Source organism: Rhinoderma darwinii, chromosome 11 (assembly GCF_050947455.1).
Source record: "Rhinoderma darwinii isolate aRhiDar2 chromosome 11, aRhiDar2.hap1, whole genome shotgun sequence".
In the NCBI taxonomy this organism is placed as follows: Eukaryota; Metazoa; Chordata; class Amphibia; order Anura; family Rhinodermatidae; genus Rhinoderma; species Rhinoderma darwinii.
In genome coordinates this window covers 81,015,065-81,035,110 of record NC_134697.1, presented here as the reverse complement: position 1 = coordinate 81,035,110, position 20,046 = coordinate 81,015,065, and the positions used below count along the sequence as shown (strand labels likewise).

General features: G+C 41.5%; 2 protein-coding genes across 3 annotated transcripts in view; one reads left to right on the top strand and one right to left on the bottom strand.

The window, feature by feature from the left end:
• RASSF4 (Ras association domain family member 4) overlaps positions 1-20,046 on the top strand; it is a 211,266-nt gene that overhangs the window by 83,602 nt on the left and 107,618 nt on the right. For both annotated transcript variants that reach the window (XM_075841830.1, XM_075841831.1), the window contains one exon: positions 16,336-16,414. In XM_075841830.1, coding sequence (XP_075697945.1) covers positions 16,356-16,414 — 59 coding nt within the window. In that variant the 5' untranslated portion in view covers positions 16,336-16,355. The remainder of the gene's footprint in view (positions 1-16,335; positions 16,415-20,046) is intronic.
• The window catches only part of LOC142663280 (growth-regulated alpha protein-like), a 91,677-nt gene that overhangs the window by 35,659 nt on the left and 35,972 nt on the right, over positions 1-20,046 (bottom strand). The window lies entirely within an intron of this gene.

Genomic DNA, 20,046 nt, shown 5'->3' with positions numbered 1-20,046 from the left:
GAGTTTGTGTGTGCACATACCCTTACAAGCAATTCAGGCCACAAAGTACAAGTTAAAGGAGTTGGCTGATAAAGGAAATGTTAAAAAAAAAAACAGAGCTTCTTGTGAAAGGAGCAAACAAGAGCCTTTGGGCCATGTATGAGGACCTTTAATCTGGGGTATTCGGGTTTCATGAAATTTTACTTTTTGTGTAATTGAAAGTTATCCAATTTTACAATATACTTTCTGCAGCAATTCCTGAAAGTTAATAATGAAGGTTTCTATTAAATGACAGCATGGATTTTCAAAACCATGAGAAAATGATGCGGAAAGTATATTGAAAAATTGTGTAACTTTTCATTATATAAAGAATAATATGTATTAACTGAAACCAGTTACTATTACGGCTCAGTAAAGGTGATGGCGCCATCACTTGTGGGTGTCAACCATAATATACAGCCAACATTCCGCTCCATGGTCGGGATTGGATTGATCTCCCAATCAATATCAACCGCGGCACCCAAAGAGTTTGATGGGGATGGAGCACCCTCTATCAGTGTATTCATGAGGAGACCACTATCCCCGCCCTCCTTACAGTCAGCCATCAATCTCTGTGAGGAGAGTGGGGGGAGCGCTCTGTTCGTGAATACACCGGACTGATAACTATGTGTACGCTGTATTCTTTGATCGATACTATTAGCCAAACGTTTGATGGCTCCTATTTGCCTAATATAATTTTTTTTTTTGCTGTTTGGGCTAATTGGAGAACGGACCTGTCCCTGTAACATGCTGCTCTTACATAGGGAAAAATATTGAGGTGATAGATCCACTTTAAAGGGTGTTTTTGTATAGTTGCATAAGGGACTTTACTAAACTATTTAATGCTGGAATGGCAGGAGAATGAACCATGTACTGTATATGGACTTGGACAAAAAAATGTAAATGTTGCTTTACTAAAGATAGAAGTTCAAATGACTGAAATACTTCTAATGTGAAGAAAATGCATAATCCAAATCACTGCAAAACACATGTGCCACACGTTCATCATCATCATCATCATCATCATCATTATCTGTAGGCCTATAGACTATATATTTGTATATAATGTATTTATACTTATGTAAGGTCTGGTCCCCCTACGACTATATCACAATGTGCTCTTACAGACTTTATTACTTGGATATTGTTTTATTGCTTATCCAGTACAAAGATTCTAAAAGAGCAAAGGTTTCTTCTGGCATTGGAGGAGACAGCAATGATTGTGGCCAATAATTTTTTCAGGTAAAGGTCTAACCCCTTACTGACATCTCCCCTTCCTGACATTTTTCGCAAGTATACGTCATGGGAAGCTAGTGCTTCCCGCAAAATGTATACAGGGTGTCAGCTGTATGTTACAGCTGACACCCTGCTGTAATGGCAGAGACTGGATCTAACACTGATACCCGCCATTGACCCCTTAGGTGCAACTGTCAAAAGCGACTGCAGCATCTAAGTGGTTTGTAGCCTATAGTCATCCCCGCGACGCGATCACTGTGAGGCTGATAACTACTACGGCAACCGGAGGCCTAACAATAAACAGTAGAGGATAAAAAACAACACAAAGCGTACATAGTGCGTCAAATGATATAGTAAAAAAGCCACAGATAGGTGATCAGTTCTGCTGACCTGGTTGGTTGTGCTAGGTCACAACATCCTTGAAAGCGTGTTTTAAAATATTGCTGCAGCCTGGGTTCCGATCCAAATCCAAAGGGTCCAGTGGTAAATGGTAATTTGAGAAGTTTGAGGAAAAAACAGATTTTCCCTGGCGCTGCTAACTGGTAAAACCCTTCTTGAGTAGTGAGGATTTAAAACAGGCAAATGAAATATCAGATATTGTTTTATTTACTACGCGTTTTAAGGCCGGACCGGCCTCTTCATCAGGTAAAATACAAATGCTATACATTCCCCTTGCAAAGGGGAAATATATAGCCATGACAAAGTGGTAAAAAGTGTGTTTGGTAGGTTAAAGGTTACTTGGTTTGAAAAGGTCATTGAGGTCTGATAAGACAGACTGTCAAAGTAAAAACAAACATAAAAAGACTGCAGAATAGATAAGAAAGGTAGGGGACACACGTATTTCACCGATCACAGTGGCATGTACGTGTTAATAAAATTATAAAATTATTATATAGGCAGAGTTGATAACTGGCATATCGTAGCACATTTTTTTAAAACTCAAACCTGTGTATAAAATGAAGAAACTGCTGCAGTCTGCATGATCGTGCCACTGGAAATGGTAGTGGTCTGTAGCCCGGGAGTTGGAGGCTATGGTGGAGTTATGGAGGGTTAGTGAGTGCCCTATAAAGAGAGCTACTGTAATGAAATGTAGTCCCGTTTTGTAACTAAGGTAACCTGACACTTGCTGGGACTACGGAAGCTCGGTGGAGTCAATAGGGAAAAACGAAGAGAAGGAGCGGAGGTAAGTTTATGTGGTGCTGATTGCTATTCATTCTGGGTGGGTAGCCGTTCTGTGGGTAAATTCAATGATAATCCTTAGATTGGTAAGTAAGTGCACTTATTGGGGTCACGGGGTCCAGATCAAAAAGGGGACTATTGTATGTGCTAGATATATATCAATGTGAGGTAGACATAAGAAAGGAGGGTAAGGGAACCGTTCATAGGGAAACTGCTGGATACGCTAGATTATAGTTTCAGTCAATTTGTTTAAACCATGGGGCACCAAGGTATCTAATTTGTAGATCCAGTAGACCTCTCTTTTGCACAAAGAGTTGAACCTATTGGGAAGGTGTGCATCTATTTGGTCAATTGGGGTTATTTTAAAACACCCAAAATTCCCTTTTTGCTTAAATGTGCAATGTTTTGAGACACTGTGCATGAGGAATTTTTTGTTACAGTTAGACCTATGTTTATTGAGTCTGCAGTGAAGGGGTTGAATAGTTCTCCCCACAAATTGAGCTCCGCAGACACAATCTCATGACCATGGCCGTGGGCCGTCAACTCACTCACCTCCTGACGGCCGCAGCCATGGATCTGTGAGCGCTGGCCCCCATCTCCTCCTCAGGAGTCGCCAGCGCTCACTTCCGCTTCTCTCGGCCGGGTCCCGTAGGGTGCACGCGCACACTGGTGCCCGCTCTTACATGGCCAGCGCGCGCATCCGAGTTAAAGTACCAAATTAGCCCATGAGCACCCTGGACTATAAGAAGGGCTCTGCCCCTTTCTGCATTGCCTAAGCTTTGTTGTCTGTCTTTGCAAATGGTCTCCTAAGTGTTTTCCAGTTCCCAGTGTTTCCCGTTCCTGCTACCTGTATCCCGTGATATCCTGGTCCAAGTGCCGTACTGAGTTGGAGTTGTGCTGCGCTGCCTAGTCCCAGCCGAGCCGGTCTTGCTACTGTCTGAGCTACCACAGGTACACCTATACAAACTATAGGCTGTGTCCTGTTGGCCAGCTGCCATACTGTCAAGGCGGTACGGCCCAGTGGGTCCACGTACCCAACGTGACAATAGATTATGAACTGTGATTGACAGTTGAGTTTTTCTCTTTATGTTAAATGTATTCCCATTATGATTTGAACAAAAGGTGGTGGTGTTGTGGGTGATGGTGTGACAGCATAGGCACCTAGGTGTCCCACATTTAAAGCTCCCCACTTAATTTGGGTCTGAAAGTAAGGAAGTTTGTTCCCAATTTATGGAAAATTTACCCTACTGGGGGGTTAAAATATTTTTAATAGTGGGAGCTCTCCTAAATGTCAGGAGGGGTTTCGGGGGGAGAATAGTTTTAAGAAGGGGGTCGTGCTGTAGGATGTGCCAATGTTTGGCCAGGCTGTCAAAAAATGCCAATGGCCTCCTGGGTCTTCCAAGTACGGAAGTCTTTTAGACCCGGCTGGAGGTCGTTCCAAATAGGCTGCCTGTCAGTGTCAAACTGAATGTTCTAATGCATTGCACCATGAAGGTAGTGCAATGTATTAGAATAGCAATCGAACCTTCAGGTCCACTAGTGAGACAAAAAAAAGTTAAACTTTTTTTGTAAAAAAAATAAATAAAAGTTTCAAGTAACAAAATAAAAATTTTCTCTTTTTCCCTTATTAAGTGCTTTATTATTGAAAAATAATAATGAAGCTATACATAGTTGGTATTACCGCATTCGTAACGGCCCGTACTATAAAAATATTATGTTATTTATACCAAACGGTGAACGCCATAAAAAAAACTAATAAAACAATACAATGTACCAAAAGGGGGATAAGAAAAGACACTATTTATCAGTGCGACACTGGACGGTGCAGAAAGGATTGTTTCAAAGCATAACAAACCTCCATTGATAGTTTTTTTGTTTGTTTTTTACCTCATTATTATACCCTTTTATTATGCCCTGATGTACTCCGCACAGATTACATATGCCCCCACATTATAAACTGAAATACCAGCAAAACCCCAAACAACTACTACCAAGCAAAATCTGCACTCCAAAAGCCAAATTGCGCTCGCTTCCTTCTGAACCCTACATTGTGCCCAATCAGCTGTTTACTTCCACATATATGGAATCGCCAAACCCAGGAAAACCCTTTTAACAATTTTTGTGGTGTGTGTGTCTCCAGTAGCATAAGCTGGGCACAGCGCAACACATTTATTTCTGGAAAATATTTGCAGGGTCAAAATCCCCACTACACCCCTTAATAAATGCCTTGAGGGGAGTCGTTTCCAAAATGGGGTCACTTCTCAGGGGTTTCTCTTATTATTTCACATCAGAGCCCTGGAATTGTGAACCAATACTTTGTAAATCACCAAATTCGGCCTCAACTTCGCAAGTAAAAGAACTCCTGAGCCTGGTCGAATGTCCAGGCAAAAGATAAGGGCCACATGTAGGGGAACAAACAATAAAAAGGGGGAAGAGGGGGAGGAATCCTCCAGCTCACCATTAGTTGTGTCCTGTTCAGACTGCGCTCGGATTCCCGTACTGCTGACGGCAAACGTCAAAATAAGCAAGAGAGACTTTGATCCAGCGCTGAAGGTTTGTAAAAGGAATCGGTGTTCCAATTTTATTTGAATTATAAATTTAAAAATGTCAAAGTGCAAGAGAGGGGTGAATCGCATTGATTATTCGCCTACGCGTTTCAGACGCATCTTGTGTCCTTAATCATGGCATGTGTGAAGGTCAATGTCAACTCCCAGCGTTTATTTCTTGTATATCCGTTCAAGACAAATTTCAAAAACACCTGTGATTACCGGAAGTAAAAAACACAAGGTGCAACAAAATATTGTATAGCAAACATTTAGCATAAGTATTTCATTATATATTATTCACCATATTGGCAAATATGCGCTCGTCTAGAGAAGCACTACAATATTATATTGAAGTGCATAGGCATTTACTGATATTTTGTAAAGCTATCGAATTCAGAGACCGAATGTAAACACAAATAATAGACTGTGAAACATGAAAATAAAAATAGAAAATGAAAAACTGTTTTAAAAATAATTGTAAAAAGCTTGATAGAAAGCAATGATATGGTCTCTCTATACAAAAACTCTAAAACTGAATGTTCGACTGTGAGACAAAAATATATGCCAGATTTTTTACGTATTATACTAGGCAGCTCTTCATAATATATACATCATTTGGCAGCGACCAGTTAACACAGTAAGATATATAATAGCTCTCAGACAATCCCAAAATATGTTTTCAATTTATTAGCTATAATAGTGAAAAAGGGGGTTGCTGAATTATAGTAGAGCCCAACTTCAAATATGAAACAGACACTATTGGATAAATGAGATGTACCGTCTAATGAATTATGATTCCTATAATAAATACGTAAACTTTTCGTTTTCTCAATGGCATATGTTTAAAATGAGTTAACTGCCCGGTTGTGGCACGTAATAAAATGCCTGGCAGCATTGGAGATACCAGGAATATTAGGATTCCTGATATATCCCAAATGCTCCAAAATTCTGATTTTAAAATTTTCTTGTTGTTCAACCAACATACATTAGTTTGCATTCTGTACACTCAATGACATATGTGACATGCTCACTATTACAATTGATGTATGTTTTGATGGGAAAATGTATACCCCCCCCCCCTCCCCTGAATCATAAAACATTTTAGTGGGCTGAGCAAATGAACATATTTCACATGGATGAGAACCGCATCTGTAGAAGCCCCTGTGATGTAACCAGTTGGTATTGGTTTTGAATGATGTAAAAAGAGATGGAGAAAGTATATTGCCCAATGTAGGTGCTCTGCGTGACACTATGTGGCATCCATCCCTTAGTATTTCATCCTCATAGAGGATTGATAAATATTTGTACACAATATTTTTGATGTCTGCAAACTGGTTACTGTACTAGAGTATTAGTGTGGGTTTTTCTGTGCCACAATTCTAGGAGATTATCTATTATTTTTATTTTTGAAAAGTAATTGGTCTCTGGATTTGGATCCTACTATCGTTTTTGCTCTGTCTAAAGTCCACTTTCTATAACCCCTGCTTTCTAGATTTTTCCAACTGTTCCACATACTTAGTGGTTCTCGTTTCCAAAATACAATATTGAGATGTCTTACGTGCATTTAACAACAAAGTTTGGGATCACAATTATATCTGGTTAAGGTGTGATGTCACTGTATACTAGTATCCCCCATGTAATAGCATCCAAAGCCCTTGACTACCATTTTCCAAGTATAGCACATATACATTAGAGTTGCAATTCTTTTGTGCGGAAGTACTGGTGTTTCTCAAGACACATAATTATTTTCAGTTTGACGGGCAATATTTCTTACAGCTGAAGGGAGTGTCAATGGGGGCAAAATTTTCTCCCTCATTGGCAAATTTGGTCATGGCCTGGTGGGAGGAATACACTACTTTTACTACAGATAACCCCTATGCCGGCTCTTTGCACTGGTATGGCAGATGCACCGATGACCTCCTAATGATATGGGGGGGCGATGTATCTGCCATACCGGATTTCATCAATTATCTTAATGACAAGAACTGTAATCTTAGATTCACACATCAGAGTGAGACCAATATTATTTGCTTTTTGGACTTGGAGCTGTCAGCCATGCATGGAGAGATTGTTCAGTCCAGAAAATATCGTAAACCCACCTCGAGTAACACTATTCTCCATGCAAATAGTAGTCATCCCAGACATACCATCTCTTCCATACCTGTGGGAGAGATGGTTAGAGCTAGGAGAAATTGCAGTCAAACTCAAAATTTCAATATGGAACAAGCTCTAATCTGTAAGAGGCTATATAGCAGGGGATATCAAAAGTGGACTTTAGACAGAGCAAAAACGGTAGTAAGATCCAAATCCAGAAACCAATTACTTTTCAAAAATAATAGATAATCTCCTAAGAATTGTGGCCCAGAAAAACCCACACTAATACTCCAGTACAGTAACCAGTTTTCAGACATCAAAAATATTGTGTACAAATATTTACCAATCCTCTGAGGATGAAAAATTGGATGAAATATTAAGGGATGGATGCCACATAGTGTCACGCAGAGCACCTACATCAGGCAATCTACTTTCTCCATCTCTTTTTACATCATTCAAAACCAATACCAACTGGTTACTGTAATGGCAGGAAGGAGGTGAAGGGAAAGTGAGCCCTAATCTACCCACCGCCCTGTCCCTGCCTACTTGCAACGACCTGCCCTAGGCGACGGGGTACAACTGGGCGGCGGTCCCTACGCTGTCTAAGTGCACGGGAGAACAAACAGGGAACACGCAAGGGAAGGGGCAGTAGCCCACGGAACGCCGCGAGGAAACGGAGCGGTGAATGAATAGTCAGGACCAGGATGAAGTGGAGTATACCAACATGAGCACGGAGAAGGAAGCAAGCCAGGGGCAAAGCGAAGCAGGTTAAGCAGAACTGCAGCAAGGCAGAAGCACGGCAGAAGCAGGCTGGAGCAAGCAGCAGTGGGGCCAGGAATCCAGAAGAATTACAAGCACTGAGGAAGAGAACACGGCAGGTAATAAAGGACAGGGGGCGGAGCTAACTCCGACTGACCAGGCCGCGATAGGCTCTCCCACTCCTGAGCCTGCCACCCTGGTTGGTGGGAGACGGTGTCAGTCTAACAGGTCTGGCCTCAGGTGTGGATTGATTAATCCCAGGAGTATACCTAGACGTAGTACCTGGCAGATCCCTAACAGTTGCATCACAGGGGCTTCTACAGATGCGGTTCTCATCCATGTGAAATATGTTCATTTGCTCAGCCCACTAAAATCTTTTATGATTGGGGGCGGGGGGGGGGGGGTTATACATTTTACCATTAAAACATACATCGATTGTAATAGTGAGCATGTCACATATGTCATCGAGTGTACAGAATGCAAACTAATGTATGTTGGTTGCACAACAAGAACATTTAAAATCTGAATTTTGGAGCATTTGGGATATATCAGGAATCCTAATATTCCTGGTATCTCCAATGCTGCCAGGCATTTTATTACGTGCCACAACCGGGCAGTTAACTCATTTAAAACATATGCCATTGAGAAAACTAAAGGTTCTACACGAGGTGGCGATATGAAACAGACCCTATTGGATAGGGAGGCCTTTTGGATATACAGCCTCAAGACCAGGTTTCCAAGGGGGCTTAATTTGAAAAGGGAACTCCTGTTCCACTACTGATTAAATAGCTGACTGATCTATTCTTTTCTGAACTTAAATGAAATTAAAGTTTACGTATTTATTATAGGAATCATAATTCATTAGACGGTACATCTCATTTATCCAATAGTGTCTGTTTCATATTTGAAGTTAGGCTCTACTATAATTCAGCAACCCTCTTTTTCACTATTAGGCTGGGTTCACACGACCATGTTACGTTTGTAATGTACGGAACGTATTTCGGCCGGAAGACCCGGACCGAACACAGTGCAGGGAGCCGGGCTCCTAGCATCATAGTGATGTACGATGCTAGGAGTCCCTGCCTCTGCGTGGAACTACTGTCCCGTACTGTAATCATGATTACAGTACGGGACAGTTGTCCTGCAGCAAGGCAGGGACTCCTAGCATCGTACATCACTATGATGCTAGGAGCCCGGCTCCCTGCACTGTGTTCGGTCCGGGTCTTCCGGCCGAAATACATTCCGCACATTACGGACGTAACATGGTCGTGTGAACCCAGCCTCATAGCTAATAAATGTAAAACATCTTTTGGGATTGTCTGAGAGCTATTATATATCTTACTGTGTTAACTGGTCGCTGCCCAATGATGTATATATTATGAAGAGCTGCCTAGTATAATACGTAAAAAATCCGGCATATATTTTTGTCTCACAGTCGAACATTCTGTTTTAGAGTGTTTGTATAGAGAGACCATATCATTGCTTTCTATCAAGCATTTTACAATTATTTTAAAACAGTTTTTCGTTTTCTATTTTTCTTTTCATTTTCATGTTTCACAGTCTATTATTTGTGTTTACATTCGGTCTCTGAATTCATTAGCTTTACAAAATATCAGTAATTGCATATGCACTTCAATATAATATTGTAGTGCTTCTCTAGACGAGCGCATATTTGCCGATATGGTGAATAATATATAATGAAATACTTATGCTAAATGTTTGCTATACAATATTTTGTTGCACCTTGTGTTTTTTACTTCCGGTAATCACAGGTGTTTTTGACATTTGCCTTGAACGGACATACCGGAAATAAACGCTGGGAGTTGACATTGACCTTCACACATGCCATGATTAAGGACACAAGACGCATCTGAAACGCTTAGGCGAATAATCAATGCGATTCACCCCTCTCTTGCACTTTGACATTTTTAAATTTTTAATTCAAATCAAATTGGAACTCTGATTCCTTTTACAAACCTTTAGCGCTGGATCAAAGTCTCTCTTGCTTCCACATGTAGGGTGTTTCTAAAACCGGGCAACACAGCATTATAATTAAAGAGCTGTCTTTTCATGGTGGCACAAAATGGGCACAACATATTGGACACTGAAATGACATATCTATGGAAAAATTTCTATTTTCACTCTGTAATATCCACTGCACAGCAATATCTGGAAAACATCTGTGTGGTTAACATGCCCACTACACCAGTAAGTAAATGCGTTGAGGGGTTTACTTTCCAAAATGATGTCTCTTCTGCGGGGTTTCAACTGTTTAGACCCCAGATGGGGCTTTGCAATAGCGCCCAGAAACCAATCCCTCAAAATCTGCACTCCAGAAGCCAAATGGCGCTCCTTCCCTTCTGAGCCCTGCCGTGTGCCCAAACAGAAGTTTATGACCACATATGGGGTATTGCTGTACTCAGGAGAAATTGCTTTACAATTGTTGGGGTGTTTTTTCTCCTTTATTTGGGATCAGACTGGAATACAGGGATTTAATTCATTTACGTAAGTGTTGATGATATTTCAGTTTCAAGAAATCATCTAAGCCTTTCTTGACGTTTCTGCACTATTCCACAGCTTCCCAGCTCGTACAGTAAAGATGATTTGTCACCTCTGGGGAATCAACAAGAAATTAACTGTATGTTCTTGATAAGGCCACGCTAATGCTTTTTAAAGTGGTATGATTATGATCCCTGTCCCGCGAGTCCAAGCCTCCTTTAACCCCTTCCTGAAATCCGGAGGTAAAGTATGGAGCGGGCTCACGTGCTGAGCCCGCTCCATAAGTTGTGTGTCAGCTGTATGTTACAGCCGACACTTCACTGCAACGAGCGGGATCATGCTTGTTTAGTCCCTTAGATGCCACAGTCACTAGCAACTGCAGCATCTGAGCCCTTTGAAAGAGGGGGTGGCCCCCTCCGACATCCCATTGCGGAGTGCCGATGGTTGTCATGGCAGCCTAAGGGCCTAATGAAGGCCCCAGGTCTGCCATCATTGTGCCCCTTTTATGCCCTTTTATGTAAAAAAAATTGCCCTGCAAAAAGCAAACCTTCACTCCACTCAATCGAAGAAAAAATATGGCGACAGAATATTTTTTTTATTTTTAACAGCAATATTTTCTTGTGAAAGTAGTAAAACCTAAAAAAAAATATATAAATTTGGTATTGCCGTAATTGTATTAACCCGCAGAATAAAGTTAACACATTAATTTACCGCACGGTGAACGCTGTAGAAACTAAACCAAAAAAACAATGATGGAGTCCATTTTTTTCCCATTCTACCCCACAAATAATTATGTGCAATATATGGTGCAGTGAAAAACGACAACTCTTCCTGCAAAAAACAAGACCTCATTCGGCTATATCGATGGAAAAATAAATAAGTTATGGATTTTGTAATGTGGGGAGGAAAAAGTTAAAATAAACTCAAAAATGGCTGCAGAGGGAAGGGGGTTAATGCACACTAGTATCCTGCTGGCTTTAGAAGCAGCTGATTGACATTGCATGCTGTTATTTAGTCTATGATCTACAGTACAATCAGACCTTGATCATTCTATGCAGGTGATTCTCCCAGTTTAGCTCCCCCTAGGACATATAATACATGAAGTTATTAGTATCCAGATGCAATATATCCGGAGCTGGTTTTAGCACCAGCACATGTATATTTGTATATAAATTTGAATGCAGTGCTTATTGAGTTGTACAACCTGTACGTTTTCTGTATGCATTGATAAGGTACAGAGTCAAACTTCCCTGCAAAGATGCCCCTCTCTCCAGGCTTCTACTTACCTTCTGAAACGATTCTGGGATATGTTGACCTACTAGGCCACTCCGCCGTAGCGGAGTGGCAGATGGCCAAAAAGTCAATGCAAAAGTCTTCGCACAAGAGTTTCTGTGTGAGTGTCCAGACAGACACGAGATGTAGCACAGATGATTCGTGGCACAGATGGCGCTTAGCGTGGCACATGACACTTAGCGTGGCAGATGGAACCAGGGCCGGCCTTAGGGGTACTCCAGCAGGTGCGCTGGTTCCCTTCCCCTGCTTGTTTAAGAAGCGCCCGGTCCCTGCGACTCAGCAGCCGCCTTTCCGTCCGGACGTTTCTTCACTCATTGGCGTCACTACCGCTGTAGCAGCCATAGCGGGGTATTTTTTATAAAGAAATATATGCATTACCTGTATAAAGACAATATGATACAAATCATATTGAGCACTCACTAGTATCACCCCGTGAACAAAGAATGCAAAAGTTGAAGAAATATATGTATGCTATCAAAAATAATATATATATATATATATATATATATATATATATATATATATATATACTAAATTTATGTCTATGCACATCTGCATCAGGGCTCCGTTTATGGGTTCCATCTGAGCTTTTCGTCTAGGGAACCCATGAACTGAACCCTGACTGAAACAAACGGAAACCATAGGTTTGCACCACAATTGATTTCAATGGTGACGGATCCGGTGCAAATGGTTTCTGTTTGTCTCCGTTGTGCAAGGGTTACGTCGTTTTGACGGAATCAATACCGTAGCCGACTGCGCTATTCATTCCGTCAAAACGACAGAACCCTTGCGCAACGGAGACAAACAGAAATTATTTACACCGGATCCGTTACCATTGAAATCAATTGTGATGCAAATGGAAACCTATGCTTTCAGTTTGGTTCAGTCAGGGTTCCCCTGACGGAAAGCTCTGACAGAACCCATGAACGGAGTCCTGACGCAGATGTGAACGAAGCCTTAGATTATTACTTCCACTGAGGACAGAGATTAATGTAAGTGTAAGGCCTCATGCACACGAACGTATTTTTGTCCTCCCGTAAATACTGGTGTAAATCCGGGTCCTTGGTCGAACGTATTTGACCCGTATTCCACCCGTATTTACGGGCACATTTTCGCTGAAAAATTACACTGCAGTAATCGGCAGCCCTTCTCTCTATCAGTGCAGGATAGCTAGGTAAGGTAGAAAAGGAACACGGCGCCACAAATCAGGATCTGATACAGTATTGAAAAATTGGTCGGTGCGACAATTCCGCTCACCTCAGGTGGTGGACACCAATAGGTGTCAACAGGGCTTAGGAAGCTGCAGCCAGGTCCACAACACAGCCAAACGGAGTTTGCTGTCAGCTTGTAGTACAATTTGGGAGTAGGAAAAAACGGGACCACCGGCGCTGCTTTGGTCGATTGGCCTGAGGAAGACGTCAGTTCGACGTCGAAACGCGTAGCCTATCAACATTAAAACTCTACACATTACCCATCACGTTGGTTGTGTATTTTCTACGACCAAAGCAGCGCCGGTGGTCCAGTTTTTTCCTACTCCCAAATTGTACTCAGTGCAGGATAGAGAGAGGGGGCAGCCCTTTCCGCAGAAAAAGTAAAAGAAATTCATGCTTACCCGGCTGTTGTCTTAGTGACGCGTCCCTCTCTTGACATCCAGTCCGACCTCCCTGGATGATGCGGCAGTCCATGTGACCGCTGCAGCCTGTGATTGGCTGCAGCGGTCACATGGGCTGAAACGTCATCCCAGGAGGCCGGACTAGAGGAAGAAGCAGGGAGTTCTGGGTAAGTTTGAACGTCTTTTTTTTTTACAGGTTGACCTATATTGTGATCAGAAGTCACTGTCCAGGGTGCTGAAAGAGTTATTGCCGATCGTTTAACTCTTTCAGCACCCTGGACAGTGACTATTTTTTTTTTTTTTTTATTCAATACAATATAAAATTCCATACAAGTAAGGAATAAAGAAAATACAATTATGCACATTTTTACATTTTCCCCCTACTCCCACCCCCCACCCTCTCAAGACCGATCTTGGTAAAACAAAAAACAAAAAGAACAAAAATTCTTACCACTCCCCCCAATAGGTTTTGCAGTGTTTGCCTTGATTATAGATTTTCTCATATTTCATTATAATTTTTACATTATTTACCCAAGCATTAAACTCCGGTGGGGAGCTAGATATCCACTTTCTAACTATTAGTAATTTTGCAATAAATAATAGTTTTATTAATCCACATTTTTTTTCCTTAGAAATTTTTAATTTGGAATCATCACCCAGCAACACCAGTTGAGGTTGAAACACTATATCTGGATCTATTTTTTCCAAAATGTTTTTAAAAATTCTATCCCAGTAATCAGCAATCTTAATACAATTCCATAACATGTGCAAATAGTTTGCTTCCGCTGCACCACATCTGGGGCAGTTAGAAGCTTTATTAATCGAGAACTTACTCAAAAGGACTGGCGTATAGTAAAGCCTATGTATCAAATTGAACTGAATAAGCTGATGGTTCATGCTTATCGATACTTTAGAAATATTTTGAAATATTATGTTCCAATCAAGAACACAATCGTTATTCAATTCCTTCTCCCATTTAATAACACAATTAAATTTTATTTTCCTTGACTTTATTTCCATCAGGGATTTATACAACCTGGAGAGAGGTTTTTTTTCACATTTGTATTTTCTCAGTTTTTTGTAGAAGTCATCCATATGGTCTTTATTGAGAGGATTGCCATCTTTAAATTTATCAAATGCGTGCTTTAATTGGATATAGGAGAATCTTTCCTTCTCCGTCAAGTCAAAATCAACTGATAATTTTTCCCATGTTTTGATTTTTCCTTCTTCCATTATATCTAATATAGTGACAGTGACTATTTACTGACGTCGCCTAGCAACGCTCCTGTAATTACGGGTGTACACACGTAGTCACCCGTAATTACAGGAGCCCCATAGACTTCTATGGGCCTGCCCATGCCGTAATTACGGCCTGAAATAGGACATGTTCTATATTTTTCAACGGCACGGGCACCTTCCCGTAAGCATACGGGGAGGTACCCGTGGCCAATAGAAGTCCATGGACCCGTAAAAACGTGCCGTAATTACGGGCGTTTTTACGTTTGTGTGCATGGGGCCTAAATGTACAATTATTCATATTGCCCTGTAGAAAATATAAGTAATAAATAACAAATAATTGATATGTGAATTAATAGTTTTGCCCTTCATCTTTCTTATTAAAAGCCCATACTTCTTTGACTTCCAAGCCCCCAATCCCCATGCGGGCTTTCGTGGATGAGCTCGGAGGGGGTTGACCTGCATTAACCAGATAATTAACATGCTCACTCGTCGTCCCTACTCATTTAACGAACTACGTAAACAATACGATTTTTTGGGACAACACCCATTTTATTACATGCAGGCCTGTAGCTCTGCTCACAAGGTCATTCGACACTTACAGGATCAAGACTGGGATGACTTCTTCTGTCACTTAACTCCATCTCATCAATGCCACAAAAGACTGATCACTACTTATTATAACACTTTAAGAAAACCATTGGACTACACTAAATCGAGATCGGGTGTATCTTACTGGGTTGACCACTTAGATCAAATAACTCATGAAGACATCCTGTCATCTGCAACTATGGCTGCCAAATACCTCCCATCAGCCATGTACTGGGAAATATCCTTTAATATAGCTCATAGGGCTTACGTCTCCCCTTATGGGGGCTTTCTCATGGGTAACTCCTCTGACCATTCGTGTTTAAAGTGTGGATCACCGCACGCAGACTTATTACATTGTCTCTGGTTATGGCCAACTATTGTTGACTTTTGGCGAAAAATACAATATTTTGTGTCGAAAACCCTGTCCATACAATGCCCCTCAACCCAAAAGTGGTGTCTATTTGGGATACTGCCACCTTCGATAATCCTCCCGAAAAATCACAAAAGATTATTATATTATGTCCCTGCGGCTGCTAGGAAGGCGATCCTCCAGGTTTGGATAATTAATACACCCCCCACACATCGTATTTTCCTAGAAAAAAAATATCTTATCTTTTCAGAATGGATTGGGTGGAAACCTCTCTTCGAAAAGAGCTCAAAACTGAAGCCTTTTTTATGTTATGGGAGAACTTTATAGATCTCTTACCACTTCATATAAAACAAAAACTAAGGGCATGCTTTGGCTCCACAACTTGGTATCTAGAACATCAGCTGACTGGTGTGGCACCGATCATGATATGATTCCTTAATATACATACTACATCGCGGTGACAGTGGAGGATACACATGTCCATCCTCTCCCCCCCCCCTCCCCCTCTATACTTCCCTTTCTTTATGGTTTATTTAGTGTGTTTTATGTCCTAAGACTTTTGACACTCTTTCAATTTGTCTTTGGGGTAAAATCTCTAATTCTGTCATCGCTTTATCCAGGACCATTTGAAGTATTTTATACAATTTGTACATTATACAATATACAAAATAATGGTATAAGTGTTCAGAGACGCTATTGTCTTGGGACATCTTGTTGCTTTTTTTTTCGTTTGCTTGTTTGTAACGTTTGCAAAAATAAAAAATACATAAATTAAAAAAATATTTTAAAAAGCCCATACTTGTACAATATTTATTTAAATAAAACTGCATTTTCATTTAATCATCACAGAATCAATTTTCCAATTGCATTTCAAACACTGGATTTATTTCTATTTATTACAGGAACACTGGGTGATCCAGAAATGGGTGACTGTGAATCACACTTATATGTGAAAATCAGCAGCAACAAATGCATTTTAAGGTATGAATCATTCATGGGAGAGCGAGTGTTATCTGTATATCTCTGCAGTGAAAGTGGCTGCTTGCCCCTAAGTGAACAACATTATACAGTTGCAAGAAAAAGTAAGTGAGCCCTTGGGAATCACCTGAATTTCTGCATAAGAATTTGGAGGCGACATCTAATTTATAGCACTTTTTTTATATTTTACAACTTTTTGCACAAGAAAATGTAAAAAGAATGTATTTTTTCTGTTGCTAAGTTGTGTAAACCATAACGTTTTAATTTTTTCTTTGACGGAGCTGTATGAGGGCTTGATATTTGTTAGACGAGAGATAGTTTTTATAGGTACCATTTTTGGATACATGCGACTTTTTGATCACTTTTTATTCCAATATTTGTAGGGCAGAGTGACCAACAAACAGAAATCCAGGTATAGTTTTTTACGGGGTTTTTTTACGCCATTCAACGCGTGGAATAAATAGAATAATACTTTTATAGTTCAGGCCGTTACGGTCGTGGCTATACCAAATATGTATGGTTTATTTATTTTTTTCAATAATAAAGGACTTGATAAGGGAAAAGGGCGATATTGGGTTTTTTTATTACTTGAAACTTTTATTATATTCAATATATAAACTCCAAAAGCAGTTCTGTTAAGGGCTGGGTAATGTTTATAGCACCAACATCCCCCCATGATTTACCCTGCAGGCAGCTCCATAACTATATCAACCATACACAAAAGAACTAGAGCAAGTAGCCAAAAGCATATAAGAATATGAACATTTTATTACACAAATACGACAAACAATATATTAAAAAACATGTAAGGACAAGTCTCTAGTAAAGTTTATGGAGCGAAACCTAGAAATTTCTGGAGAACAGGTAAAGCCAGAAAGGCTGTATTAGATAGCTGCAAGATCTATTGAAGACCCAAAGGGGTTCCATACTAATTACCTCTAATCCCTGTAAACATAGTCGACTAGTAGAAGGGGGGACAGGAGAAAGTGTCAGTGCATGTAAATATCGCCTAGAAGACAGCCTTACCCATAGCAGCAAAAATATTCTATAAATCGATGTACGCTCTAACACAGAGACCCGCAACGCGCGTTTCGCTGTAGGTGCTTCCTCAGGGGGTGTGTGTTGTGTCCTGACAATATCTAGCCCTTATATAGTTTAGAGATAAGTGTACCTGGTGTACACCATCACAACAATGATAGGAACGGCGCATGCTCACCGACGAGACCGGAAGAGAGGCATGCCCCACTTCCGGCTCCAAGCGCTGGAGTGCACATCCAGATTCCCGAGGCGTAACGGGAGTTCCGGACATGCGCAGTGCGCCCAAGGAGCCGAAGAGGGCAATGCATCTCCGCCAGCAACCACAGCACGCGAATGCGCACCTCATCGTTGAAGATGGTTGTTGAAGTCCAAGATACTAAGATGCCTTCACTCTATAGATCAACACCCTGGATTGATATAATAGTAAGTTGAAATGATGTGTCCCAAATACATTACTGCAAATAGATATATATTGCTAAATAAATAGAGAGAAACTCTGTAAAGTAGAGATTAAACATAGAATTATAGTGGTAGTGACATAAGTGAAAAAATTAATACGTTGAACCTAAAAAATTGATGAACAAGTGAAAAAAACATGGATTTGAGATAAAGAAATACTAATATGCATCAATCAAAAATAGAAAAAATACGAAATAAAAATAAAATATATGAAATGAGCAACCTCAAATAAATCTACATAAATGTGAAACAATGGAATGACAATATAAAATTAAGGGGTTAATATTAAACCTAATAAAACGACTTCCGGTTCCGGCGCTGGAGATGCAGGACGCGAGTGACTGAGCTCCCGCTCCCGTCCAGCCTATTTGCTTATAATAGTCGCTTCGGCGGCGACAATCAGCGGTGAAGTCACCAGCCCTGCACACAGAATCATCACAGGTGGTGCCTGTATGGACAGGTACCTCCTCAGAAGCGCGCAGAAGCCAGCCATGGAAGACTCAGCCGCGGCCGTGGTAAAGGGAGGTAAGATGGCGGCGCTTCCCGCCACTGCGACCCTGCTATACACACAGGAAGATGAGCTGCAGCACCATCAGTCCCAGCTTTCAAGCCCGACAGAGCACATAATGTCCGCTCTTCCTGCAGCCATTGATTATGTAGCCCTGGCCCGAGAAGTAGCCAAACAGATAGCGCCAGACCTGCAAAAGGCGCTGGAAAAAACGGTGCAAGATTCCCTAAACCGCGTGCATGCGGAGCTGGCACAAGTCACTATCAGAGCTGATGAGTTAGAGCAGCGTATGACGCTGCTGGAGGATGAAAATGAGCGTCTGCAATCCAAACTCAGAGGGGTGTTGTCTGTTACTACGCAGTTGGGGGACAAGGTGGAGGATCTGGAAAACCGCTCCAGGAAGAGCAACCTGCGACTGGTGGGGCTGAAAGAAGCGGTGATATCTTCTGATTTGCAACGAGTGTGTGAGAGGACATTGCCAGAAGCTTTAGGTCTTCCCCGTCCCTGCCGGGTGGAGAGGGCGCACAGAGTGGGGCCGGACCCCAGAAACCTCCCAGCAACAGACCACAGTTCGCTTCGTCCCAGACAAGTAATCTTTAAGCTGTTGGATTACAATGATAAGGTGGCACTTATGAAAGCTTTCCGCAGCAGATCGCATCCCTTGGAAATACTGGGCATGAAAGTGCTACTTTTTGAGGATTTCTCGGCGGAAGTTGCAAAACGAAGGCGGGCTTTCAGCAAAATTTGCACCGCGCTGTTCCAAGCGAAAAAATACGTTTTAACCTGCCGTACCCAGCAATCTTGCGGGTGTTTCAAGAGAACGGGCGGAACAAGGTTTTCACCACGCCACAGGAAGCGGAGGACGCACTTACGGAGCTTTGTAGGCGCAGACCACAGCAAGAGGAGAGTCACAGTCCAGTACACAGTCCAAATCGCAAGTCGAGAGAAGCCAAACGGAACCGACTAAATATGGAGCGAACCTGGGCAGAAGCTTTAATGCCCACACCTGGATATCCCGGGGGGGTCGAGCCGGAAATGGAGGGGACTCTCCGAAACCGCAGAGGCGTACGCGGGACCGCACCCGATCCACGTCCTACTGATTGAAGGACGAAGATCTTTTCAGCACATTTTATTTAAGCTGATGTGATGATGATTCTGTGGACGCTGTAGACCAATTGCAGATTCTGACCAGATACAGATAAGTTTACAGATAATGTGAAAGTTTTGAGGGAGATATTTGGCGGTAGTATACGGCACTCTGTACCGGTCAACAGCTGGCCTATTGTTATAATGTTACAATGTTATAAGGTTGAAATGTATGCACTCTGGTATTTCCCTGCGTTTTCACTACAGGAGATTAGTGAGGGAGTTAGATCAGGCTCTGAGATTTTTCCTGGTGGGTTGGACTGACCGGGAATGAGACAATGCCTCCTCCACGCAAGGGATTAGCTGTATCTGTCACAGATGGCAGACTGGGGGAAATTGTGATAGAAGATATGGGAAAAGGAGGTAGGGAAACCTTGAGGCGAAGCAAGATTCATGTGGATATGTGATTTTAAGTCTGTTTGCATAAAAGTCATGAAGATATAATCCAAATGGACGTTAGGATGTTAAAATTGATGATATGGAA